General features: G+C 44.6%; 1 protein-coding gene across 1 annotated transcript in view; it reads right to left on the bottom strand.

Annotated features, from left to right (window-relative positions):
- Window positions 1-12624, bottom strand: part of FOXK1 (forkhead box K1) — a 55558-nt gene that overhangs the window by 8819 nt on the left and 34115 nt on the right. Inside the window, exons 3-8 of the mRNA XM_032703909.1 lie at window positions 9621-9777; window positions 8208-8354; window positions 6281-6474; window positions 4984-5150; window positions 4013-4294; window positions 1553-1777 (exon numbers count right to left, since the gene is read on the bottom strand). Of these exons, the coding sequence (XP_032559800.1) occupies window positions 1553-1777; window positions 4013-4294; window positions 4984-5150; window positions 6281-6474; window positions 8208-8354; window positions 9621-9777 (1172 nt within the window). The remainder of the gene's footprint in view (window positions 1-1552; window positions 1778-4012; window positions 4295-4983; window positions 5151-6280; window positions 6475-8207; window positions 8355-9620; window positions 9778-12624) is intronic.

Genomic DNA, 12624 nt, shown 5'->3' with positions numbered 1-12624 from the left:
GTGCTTACACACTGGCTTTGGCACACAGCACCGCTCGGAAAACAAAACACATGCAGTTTTTGGACTCTGCTTCAATCGGAGAGGCAGCCAAAGGGGACTCAGGAGACAGAAAATCCTCTGCCCTCCAGACTGATTTGCAAAGGGTGGAATCACAGAACATTAGTGCTGTGTTCACTGCTAAATGCATCAAAAAAGGAGCTCTAGGATAAATAAACAAAGCAAACAGAACAAAGGCCCTCAAAGCCCAGCAACTTCTACCAAGGCGTGGGAAGGAGGCTGTAGAGTATCAAGAGGATGAAGGGAAAAAAAATAGGGTAAGGATGAGGGCAGTCACCAATTACAGTTCAGTGACTCAGGGAACCTAAACCGTGCAGCTGAAGAGAAGTTAACTTCGTACAGAGGAGAGTCAAGAGACTCAGGCTTTGTTTTGTGAACTAGAAAATTCACTGCCCGTTACCAAAAACACTCAGATGCAGCTGGAATACTTCCCAGTTTGACGACAGTTAGAAAAATTTTGGTGACATTAAAATATCTTAACATAAAAATGTTAAATAAAAAGCTGGCTGATTCTATATTAGACAAACCCTACTGCTGGGTAGTAGAAGCTCAGCCTATCTGATCTAGAAATATCTTAATATCCTACTTGCATAAAAATCTTATCATTACCATTTTTTCATTGCTCCAATAAGATCCTTGCAATTCAAGTGCAAGCCAGGTGATAACTGTGAAGAGACATGGTAGAAAATTCTGTAGAAACATTCCTACCTTCATGAAAGCCATCCAAATCCCACCAGTGCCTTTCATTTCAAACTCCCCAAAAGCACTAGCCTAGGGCAGCAGAGGTGCTTGCCATCTCACTGAAAAGGGCTGTAAGACACCTGGATATTATCATCCCTAACTGAACAAAACCTGAGGTGCTGAGCAAGCAAGATGAGGAGGCTGCTAAGACATGGCTCATATGGAACTTAAAAAAAATCAGGCTTGACAAATTACTAGACACATCCTGTGTATACAAAAATCCTACAGTCATTCATTCACCTGGTGAAAAAGATCTTATTTCTGTCAGGCTCTAAGACCTTAAGATGGGAAAGTATTTTATTTTCTAAGTACTCTACCGAGTCAAGTTTCACAAGATCTAGGGAGCACCATGGAAATTTTATTATTTGGCATGCTGCAGGCAAAGGCTGCTGGTCAGAAGAAAATAAATGAAAACAGGCTCTCCACAAGAATCACTGACACTTTCAACAAGTAACCCTCAAAAGGCAGAGAGTCTAAGTAGTTAGAACTGCATGGCCAAGGGCAAAGGAGGGACACTGGGTTTTCAGTAGCAATGCAGGACTTTTCCACCAGGAAAGGGAGAAGAGGCGGACACAAGGATATCTATCAATGACATTTACAGCCGCAGAAGTTGAAGAACTGGAATACCTCTGAAGTGGACACATGGAATAACTTCATACACACTACCCAAAAAGAGAAAAGGCTTACAGCTTTCCATGCTGCCTGCTGAGTGCAGGGAGCAGCCCAACCCCAAAGCCAAGGGAGCAGAACCTACCGTAGGCGTTGCCGGCGATGCTGTTGGTGGGCACGGCGTGTTTGCCGTTCTGGGTGACCGCCCGCACCGGGAGCTGGTGCTGCCCGATGGCCACTGGAGCTGCCTGCTGAAGGATCGTGACTGTCTGCCCAGGGACACCCTGTGCCATCTGACTGGTCACGGTCTGGATGACACGGCTGGCTGTGGGGATCGCGGCAAACGCGATCGTTGGCTTTTCATCCATTCCTGTTGGAGAGCAGAGGAGACGACAATCACTCCCCACCCTGGCTTAGGAGCTGGCTTTGCTCTCATTAACACCTTAGCAGTGCTACCCCCAGGCTTACAGATGTGACAATACCTCAGCACCACAGAAGGCCAGGGGTGAGTATTTGGAAAAACTAAAATATTCTCCACTGCATATTTATCCTAGCCATATTAAGAACATTTTTCTTATAGCATAAGCCACTCAGCAAAAAAAGGAAAACTTAAAAAAAAAAAATAATCAAGACTATCAACTTGATATTTTGCTCTAAAAGGGTATCACCTCCCTTATTGGCTCATTATAGCTGTGATATGGACAGCAGTCTCTGCAAAGCTCAGAGCTTACTTTGTAATTTCAAACAAATTGGCCTGACTTTCAATACCACACAGCAGAAGGCGGCACTAAGATCTTAAACAATGCCTGCAGCCAGATCTTAAACAATGCCTGGAGCCAGAAGTCTGTAGTAGTTTGCTGTCAGGCCTGAATGCAGGTTGATTTAGAAGGAGGTCTTCCCACAATTGCAAGCTTTTGCTATGGAATTATATGAAGAAACCAGGAGGGAGGAAAAATAAAAAATAAAAAGTAGGCTGAGTTCCTGGACAGAGGTAACTGCTTGAGAGCACTCAACCACTTTTCTCACTTCCCAGGAGAAGTAAGGGGTCAATTCAGCAGGTATGTAACAGATACAGGACAGCATCCTGCTGGGCATGCAGGAAAGAGAGGAGAACCACTCTTCTCTTCCAGGGGCTCCGTGGGTCTTAAAGCAGAGAGGGCAGGAAGCACAACCTCTTAGTCCTGTAGGAAAAGACTTCTCCCATTTTAACATTAGCAGACAACACGAGCTGAGTTAGATGGGACACGAGCACTAAGCTGAAACCTGCAGGCAAACTGATTGGAAGTGGGAGAGAAAAGGCAAGAAAAGCAGAGAGATTAGGAAGGAAAATGCAGCACTCAGGGAAGGTAGAGACCAGAAAAGGATACAAGTGGGAATAACAGTGGGACAAGCAGGGAAAGAACAAACAACAGCAAGAACTAGTGAATGAAAGAAGGGAGCAGGTGACAGGCAGCTGCAACTGTTAGCACTTCAGGAACATGTATGGGATCCAGACAGGAATTTCTAGAGAATGTAAGTGAAACTCCTGCAAGATAAGTAGTGCTGAACTAAAAATGCCAGTGGTCCTGGTACTGCAGTAGGGGAAGCTCTTTGTCATTTTTTTCCTTCAATGGGGAAACTGTCCCACTGCCCACATAAAAGCAGTCAGAGAAACCAGCCTTGTTCATGGTATAACACACATCTACCTTGCAGTACTAAGACCTTCCCAAACGGGGAGCAGACAAGGTGTTGTCTAGATCACAGCAAGGGAGCATTTAACTCACTAAATCCCCCAGGCTGGAATTTCCAACTTAGGAACAAAAGAGGCCTTTGTTGTAACTGGTTTTTGAAGATTGCTTTAATGGGGCACTGCCTGCACTTCCAGAAGCACATGCTTTCCTCTAGGAATCCAGGTCTTTGGAAAAGAAGGGCTCAATCATTCATTTACAAGGCCATCCTGAAGCAGAGTTTCAGCCTTTCCCAGGCCACCTCTTTTGGCTGGAAAACACACACTTCCACAGCACGTCCAGTTGATCAATATAGAGGCATAATATCAATATTGGGGATAATTACAAGAGCACGTAGTGACAGGACAAGGGAGAATGGCTTCAAACTGAAAGAGAGTAGGTTTAGATTAGATATTAGGAAGAAATTCTTCCCTGAGAGGGTGGGGAGGCCGTGGCACAGGTTGTCCAGAGAAGCTGTGGCTGCCCCATCCCTGGGATTGTCCAAGTCCAGGCTGGGTGGAGCTCTGAGCAACCTGGCTTAGTGGGAGGTGTCCCTGCCCATGGCAGGGGGTTGGAATGAGATATTTATGGTACCTTCTAAACCAAATCGTTCTATGATTCTACAATAATAAACAAATTTTAAGTAGAGCATGTTTTTTCAGGTTCCAAACACTAACACTCTGTTAGTGTTGTTCCCCACAGGAGACAAGGGAGCACAGTTGTCTTGCTCTCTGGTGGGGTCAACAAATGGACAAGCTCTCATTTGGTTTATGTTATATCTGGAGAAACATCTTTTTTTAAGGGCTAAGTGCCCAGTGGGCGGAACTGTTCAACCACTCTCCCCCCTCCAAGCCTGCTCAAGACTTATAAGCAGAGTAGCAAGGGAGGTGAAAAGCTACCTCGATGGTCACCAGCTAAGTCCAACACTGCTCCTGCAGCTTCGTGAGCTCCTCCCGCCGTGCCCTGGTTTGTGAGGATGTATCCGTTTGCAGAGTTTGCAGAGGAGGTCACAACTCGGACCATGGTAACAGTGGGAGCTTGTTGAACTACGTGAATTGCGTGACAGGAAGGCTGCTGAGAAGTCACTATTGATGCTGGCATGTACGCCACTGGCTTTGCCACCAGGGTAGATGGTCGGGGAGGAACAGCCATAATCACTGGTTGGGCACTCACTGGAGACCCTGAACAGAAGAGAGAAGTACACGTTAATAGGAGAGGCAAAAAGACCTTCATCCATTTAATCTATGCACTTCTAGTCTGCAATACTCAATCCTTCAGTGTTGGCAGGAATGGAGAAAGAAAAAAAACATCAAGACTTCAAAAAATACCACCTTTAAACTTCTTTTTCCTAATGTACAAAAACCTTACTTGTCACCTGAGCACATTTCTGTGAACAAAAATCACAATAAATATAACACATCCCCCCAAAAGAAGCTTTACTTCATGAGCTTTGCCTTCCAACTTCACCCTACACTCCAGGCCAGTTACAGCACAGCTGACAAACGGGTACTTACCAGGCCCTGGCCACAGCACCAGAGCTCTGTGTAGCCAAGCTGATCTTATCCAGAGGCTGGTAAATTAGTGACAGTGAGCTGTGCACTGCCACGGCTACTTTGCTGTCAGGTCTTTACAGTCACCTAGTTCAAGGTTAGCTGAGGTGTTTCCACACATTCCACCTCCTGCCCCCTCATCCAGAGACTAGTAAGAAAAACAGTCTGAAGTTGCACATGTATCATCAGTCTCTCAATGAAGTGAAAAGAGGCACCCCTAGATCCTCCTGTAACACACTGCAGAAGCCTCCCTGCTGTGTCCTCAGCATGGCACATGGTGCAACTGAACAGTCACCCTCTGTGGAACAAGAGCTACTCACCAGGTGCGCTCTGGGAATACCGATATTCCGGAACTGAGGCTAACTTTGACCCAAAGTCGTGATCATGTGGAATGGGTGAGCCCTCCCGTGACAGGCACTCTGGAGTCTGTAGGCCACTAGAGTGAGGGGACAGCAGGCCAGGGTGAGTAGGGGAGGCAGGAGCACTCCTGAAACACAAAATGTAGTGTTGGCAAGTGTAGATGCATTTTGACCACAAGACAGCAGCAGAGACCAAGAGTTTTCTCCAATACAGGATCCTCTAGCAGAAGGACAGCCTTTCTCCCATACTACCCACTAGAGTCTTGCTGGGAAGAGTTAAAAGGTACACAGTAACCTCACAAATGCTCTAGCACCAAATACTGTCCTCCTTGTTGAAGGAAACTGGACCCTTCAGAGTATGCTTAACATTTCATTATAAGACCTGCTGCTGACAGAAGCTTTAAGTGATTCACGTTCAGATCAGTTTTATAACTTCAGATCGTTCTTAAAGCACCTTGGTCAGTGTTTCAGAGTGACAGGGAGAGGAAGAGAAAGAAAGATGCAACGTAGAGGCAAGTATCTGGCCCTGCATATGCTTACAGAGCTGCTGCTCCCCTTCTCCCCGTTGTCACCCTCCCCAACCACTTGGTTCCCATCTCTGGTAGCACACAGCCAATTGAGGAATTGTACATTTCTCTAATGACAAACCAAATAGAAAAGCTGAAGAGCTTTTTTCTAAACTCCTCCTGTTTACCCCCTATTTTAACAGACAGAAAAGAGGAGGTGTGGGAGGAATGTTACATGAAACTGCTTCAGCTAGTGCTGAATTGCAAGTCTCATCCTCACAGCTACAGGGCTCAGAGAAGCTGTCATTGCACAAGGCAGAGGAGCTACTGGAGCAGCTACACAGAACTCCTGTTGTTGCTTCACTGCTGACAACCACGATCAACCTGATCTTCACTACAGGAGAGTGTTATAATACCACAGAAGTTATTCCCACTATGATCTAATCCACATCTAAACACAGCTTTCCTGAAATCAGAGACTGGCATCTGAAAACACTTAGCCCAGTGATAACTGCTTTGAAATGATGCCAAAACAGGTACGTTATTTGATGCGTTTTTGCAGTTTGGTTCTGCTTTTTTTTTTTTTGTTAAACACTTAAGAAGTCAGAATCATTTTCAGATTATGCCTCAAGACTGTATCACCTCTCAAACTATGAACAGAAGTGAACTTTACTCACTGTACTTAAGGAGAAGTTTTAGTTTGTTTTCTTTATAATGAGTCTGGCACAGAGATTAGAGGAAATTGAAATTACCTGGAGGAGAGAGGCCCAAAAGGTGTTCGGAAGCAGGACACTCCTCTTTGCCTTCGTTTTCTAAATGCTTGTTCTACTAGTTTGGCTTCAGAGGCAGGGTCAATTCGCCAAAAGGAGCCCTTTCCAGGCTCCTCTTGGGAGCGTGGGACTTTAATAAAGTAACGGTTCAAGGAGAGGTTGTGCCGAATGGAATTCTGCAGGAAGCAGAGGAATGAGGTGATTATTTTGCCATGAGAAAGCATGTAACAAAGACAAATGAGTTTCACCAGACAGCTCGGAAAAATAAAACTCACGCTGCCAGAATCAGTGTTGAAGACAGAAACAAGTCACTCAACTCACACAGCTCTGAAGTCACCGGAGAAGTGCAAGAGAAAACCTGGGGAAAAGCGTTAAGAGCTCCTACTAACGAGCCCGAAAGCTGGGTTTGCTTGGTACTAACCACCACTTAAATACATCTGGAGCCAGGCAGTGCAGTGACTTCTCTGTGGAAAGCAAGGAAAGCAGAGCCTTTGCTGAGGCAGGGGGAAATCGCTGTAAACCACATCAGAACTCTCTCAAAAGACAGGCTTTATTCTAGGCAAGCGGAAAGAACTGCCTGAGCCTGTGCTAACTGCTCACCTGCCAAACGATTACCGGGGTGCCCAAACATGCCCTAAAGGACACTGCATCTCACAGTAATCATAATGTAAGCCAGCCAACATGCTCTTAGACAGCTGGCTCTGAGAGGAATCCATTACCTGTGTGGCACTAGGCTAGCACTGTGCAGCTCTCTAGATGCTGACAAGACTATTTATCCTTTCCATTGGAACAGCCCACCTCTTACTGGGTGTAGCGCTGGCTTTTGGGCCTGGGGAGGGGCTCAACAAAGCCAAGTGTGCACAAACTCATCCCTCTTCCTCTTCCAAAACAAAACAAGAGCTTTTGTAGCAGGTTTAGACAATCTCTCCACAGGTAAAGCTTTTCAATGCCACTGGAGGGGAGGGAAAACGGCAACTTCACCCTCCACTGAGATGCAGCTCTCTGAAGCAGGAGGCAGCAACTGGTTTGCAAAGCCCAACTCTGCCGAGCAGGTTAGGGCAGGAAGTGAATTCCACAATTAATTAGAACTGCAGGGAAAAGCCAGGGAGGCAGAAATGTATTTACTCCAACTGCACTCAAAGTGCACCAAGCAGTTCTGCTCCTGCCAGTAGAACACAATGAAATCAGCAGCTGCAAGAGCCTTTCCAGCTGCACTGGTGTGTTATATTTGAATGACAACACCCATTTCAGAAGTGTGATGCCAAGAAAAAGTCTGAAAGCAGGTGGAGCTGAGGTTCCTGGAACTTTGAAAGCAGCCCTGAAGTGAACACTGAACCTTGATTTAGCATGTGTTAACTATATTCAAACTCTCCTGTGAAGCTGGTCAGATTTCCTTTAATACCACAAGGAGTGCACAGACTCTCAGTTTCCCAAGTTCTCACTCAGATTCAAGACCTGCAAACTGTGACTTAGGCAATGTAGTTGATACACTGGGAAAACAAAACATCTGTAACGTTTTAAGGTACTGTGATTAAAAATTGGAACCTCAGTTTTAGGCTGGATATCCTCTGCTTGGACAGATCATGCCAAATAAAGACAAGGTGAAGGATTAAGCAAGTATCTGGGCAGAGCAGTGACTGATAGCAAGGATGTAGGAAAATAAAATACAAATAAGAATTAAAGCTACATGACTACAGCATTAAAAGAGAAACACACTACACTGCCCTACAAAGTATTCCAAAAAAACTAATCATCCACAAACAAACTAGTCAGCTTGTGTTAAACAAATTCACTCTGGGAACAGTCAAAGCAGCTCTATTCCCAGTGCCCCAAATCTTTAATAAATGCATTTCAAAGCAGATAAGCCCTGTCAAAGTAGTTTAAAAGCTTGTCAGTGTCAAGAACTCACCTGCCAGCCTTTGTCAGCAGTCCTGTAATATGGATAATGCTTGGTAATGTGGGCATAGATCCCACTTAGTGTTAATTGCCTGTCCTGTGCTGAAGATATAGCCTGCACAATTAGCTGAGCGTAAGAATAGGGTGGCTTGGACTCATCCTAAGGAAAAAAAAAAACCAAACAGAAATTTAGTCACTAACAAAGAAGTCTTGCACTACAGTGTACCACAACCCAAACTGAAAAAGCACAGATGCTAAGAGAGCAGCAGGGGCAGCCAAGAGAGCATCACCCTCTCCCATTTCACTCCTGTTTTATACTGTCACCACTCAATTTAGCACAAGCATTTGTGTGCAAACAGAACTATAGGGTTGAGCCAGACCAAAGTATCTCCTTCCCTCTTCCCAACAAACATACACTAAAAAGCTAACTTCAATCTCATTCAATTCCCCATTGAATTTCCCACATGTGCTTACATCAGCACAAGGAACAGGGTCAGGAGAAGCAATTGGAATCAAGAGTTAGAGGGTGTAGGATACATTCATTGCTTTCTTGTTCATGAAACTACAGCATTCAAATCTGCCCAGCTACAGCTACACTTCCTTAGAAAGGTTTCATGCAGTGTGCTATCAGCCCTCTTCCCAGCAACGAGTCCAACATGAAACCTGATCCTGTCCCTTCCCTTCTCCAGCAGGATTTGTTTCATTCTAGGTACTTTAATTTGTTTGCCAGATCTCATATTCCCAACTCTTCATATTACTCCATCAAAAACAACCCCTCTTGTCTCAAGGGAGAATTAAGTCTACAAAAAAAGCCATCTAGTACCGTGCTCCTCCACCCAACCCCAAATCAGGTGGTTTTGAATCCAGACCTTTAACTTTGATCTGAAGATCAGCTCACCAAAATTAAATTTTATCATTCTAACTAAGTTATTTTTTAATCTAAATTCCACTTGCCACTCTCCTCATTTAATGCCTGCTTGACAGGCCTTCATGTTTGTTTTAAAGTCTGACTACAGACTTCTCATGGCCAGGATCTGGTTTCTTCCCCCGCTTCTGCTTTCTCCAACTGTGTTTTGCAAAATACCATTAATTAAAAGGAGAAAACAAGACTTTTAATTTTATTGTACCTCTTCCTTATGGGTTCTGGATTTACCAAATAAGCAAAAAAAATATCTTATCGCTTAATCATTTTAATGGATTATTTGAATACATTTCTGGCAGCTATGCAAGTAGATTCATCAGCTACCACTAACAAGATGCTGGTTTGAAGGCAAGGTCTCGAACCCCTGGAGGATACTGCACACAGCACCCTTATGGCCAGGGTATTCTTAGACCTCTTTTAACTACAACCAGGACTGGCCATAAAGCATCAGGTTTTAACAAGCCTCCCAAGGAGCACTGCTGGGTAAGTAATGTCTCTGTGAACCTTTGGGCTGTCCCCGCCAGATGCATCTGCCTGCTGCTCTGATGCTGCTTTTGCCGCATACTCTGCTGCCAGCTGCAGATCCGAGGTAATGTTGTGGACAAAACGATATCCTGAGGATCCAGCACCACGTGGACTGGCCGGGCAAGAGTTGGGAACACTGGAGAGGCAAAAAGAAAATACAGTTATTTGTTACTTCGTTTATTAACAAGGCACACAGTAGTTACTCTCCAAGGTACGGTAAAGCTCTCAGGTCACGGGGAAGAAGATGTAATGGACGTGCTTTTGCCCCTGTGGCTTATTCAAAGCCCAAATAGGTTAAGAAAAAAAAGCATTAGAGATAAAACTGGAATTTCTACAAAATCCTGACACTCCCCACCACACACACTTCCTGCAATCACAAGAGAGCAGTGTTTCAAAGCATTAAACAACTCCTCTGTGTTCAGAGGAGCACTTAAAACAATGCAAGACTTCAAACAATACAGAGTGTATCACAGATGAATACTTAACTGAACGAGTAGCTTGTTTTTATGACTTGTGAATGAACAACACACCACTCTCCTGATTACACAGGTAATATTTAATCAATCCCTCTAACAGACAGTAGCTATGTTCTTCTACAGGATCAGACTAAAGCACCCAGAGCAGGTATCTGCCACAAAGGTCCCTGTCTAACACAACACCTGAGCTTCAGAAGATCCCACCCTGATACCACACAGCTGGAGATGGGGATTTCCTTGATCCACCAGCACACTCATAAAGGGGAGCTGCAACCACTGCACGCACACAGAGCTCAGTGTTGGCTAGAAAAGACACACTTGGCATCGAGGGGCCACCACAAGGTGGCATTACAGGAACAGCGACGGAGCAGGACAGGCACGCAAGAGCTGATAAAAATGCTACAAACACATAAAAGGGGGCTGTAAATTGCAACACTACTCAGGCACACAGAAATGAGTGCTACAAGACGAGAACTAATTAGAAAGGCTTGTCTAGAGATCATCCATCCTTGATTTGTGGGGTTGGAAGGACAACAGAATCACAGGATGGTTTGGGTTGGAAGGGATCTTAAAGATCATCTTGTTCCAACCCCCCTACCACTGGCAGGGATGCCTTCCACCGGATCAGGTTGCTCCAAGCCCTATCCAACCCGGCCTTGAAGGATGGAGAAGATAGATGAGTTTGGGAAACTGAAATTCCCTTTTTCTGTCTCTCCCCTGTCCTGCACTGTCCAGAACTGAGGGGTGCAAAGCCAGAACAGCAGGATGCTCAGCCAAATCCCAGGATTACATGTCTTCTAGGTGCAGAGAAACAGTAAACAAGAAAGTAAACCAATACACAGAAGATTTACACAGCAAAACAAGTAGTCCAAATTGTATGAAAAGATGCAAATTGAAGCCCACAGCTGGGAACTAGAATTCGGTAAAACTGGCATAAACAATCCTCTTACCAGGGAAATGCCCAGTAAGTGACAAACAAATACAGACACTGACACCCATCAGAGCACTGGGCTAAATGCTGCACGAAAAAACACAGAATGTGGGTCTTCCCTCAAAAAGGTGACTGACTTCCCCTCACACACATGTACACATGGGGATGGAGAGGAAGCAGTGAGACAGCCCTTGTTTGCTCAGCGAGCAATACCTTGGGTGCATAAGCAATCTGTGAGTGTAAGGAATGACTGTTTCCTACCACGGTCCAGCCTGTAAACTGAGAAGTGCTGCTTTTCCTTGTGGTGTCTCTGCAAATGGCTGCAGTGCTGAGCTCAGCACAACCCAAACTGGTTTCTTTTAAAAGTGAATTACAGGATGGGGGGGGCCAGGGGAGAGAGAACAGGCAACAGAAATATCCAGGCACAACAAACCCTTGCAATAGGGAACCCAAGCTCACCCCTCTCTCATCAACAAGCCTTCCTGCACAGCACCAGGTAACCCTTTCAGTGCCCACCAACAGCCCTTGGCATTACTGAGTGATGCTGTTCAGGAGTGCAGCAGGAGGTAAAGCTTTCAGGAGGTGCAAGGTATATAACGTTGATGAGCCCATACTTATAGATCTCCCTTTGCCAGAAATAAAGGCATTTCTTACCCAGCCTTTCAAAGAGCAGAGACCTGTTTGTGCAGGAAAATGAATCAAAGTTTGCTACTCCAAGCTAAACCACAGAAGACACTCTTGATGTCTTCTTATTCACATGAGGAGCTGGTGTGAATTTAATTATTCTGCTGTCATTTTTCAATAGCTTCTCCACATACACACTTCTTATAATGTGTAGATAATTACAAATGAAAGCCATTTTCATACATGAAACAATGACAAACCAAAAACACAGCAATTCTTTTTATCTTTGCGTTTGGCACCCGAGCAATTATTGTAACACACAGACTGGGAATGGAATAGGATGAAACAAGAGTTTTCTGATTTTGTTCTTTGGCTGCAGAAATACACAAACATCAAACCACAGAAACAGCAGCCAAATCTCAGGACAAAGATATGGAAGTTCTCCACTAAATCCATGCTCTGCACAGAGTTGTATTTCTTGCCTTTTCCTTTTTTTATTTTTAATTAATAAACAAATAAAACTAGATACAAGAATTTATTCCTTTCTTCGAGATCAGCAGAGCAAGTCCAGTTTTTGCTATTCAAACTCTGCTTTCTGGGGCTGATGAATTTTAAGTCTGATTTCTGGCTTAAAAAACAAGCAAACAAAAAAAACCCCTTAGGACAGCCACAGCAGTAGCCAAAGATTTGGAAGATGTATTAATCTTTTAATAGAATGGAGTCCTTTTGTCCAGGTAGATTTGCTTCCTTTCAGCCTGGATCGATGATCAAATCAAAAGAGACACAGGGACACAAAAAACACCAACTTCCAGTCACTCCATGCACAGACAGGACACGCTGCTGAGTGCTCAAGCTCTCAGTCAATCATCAGAGAGCTCTTCAGAGGGAAGGTAGAAAGAGCTGACTACTGGAAAAAACAAGGAGACACAATCTGTTGCCCTCCCAACATGGG

Source organism: Chiroxiphia lanceolata, chromosome 16, assembly GCF_009829145.1.
Source record: "Chiroxiphia lanceolata isolate bChiLan1 chromosome 16, bChiLan1.pri, whole genome shotgun sequence".
Classification (NCBI taxonomy): Eukaryota; Metazoa; Chordata; class Aves; order Passeriformes; family Pipridae; genus Chiroxiphia; species Chiroxiphia lanceolata.
The sequence above is the reverse complement of the archived record's forward strand: the minus strand, read 5'-3'. Positions and strand labels throughout refer to the sequence as shown.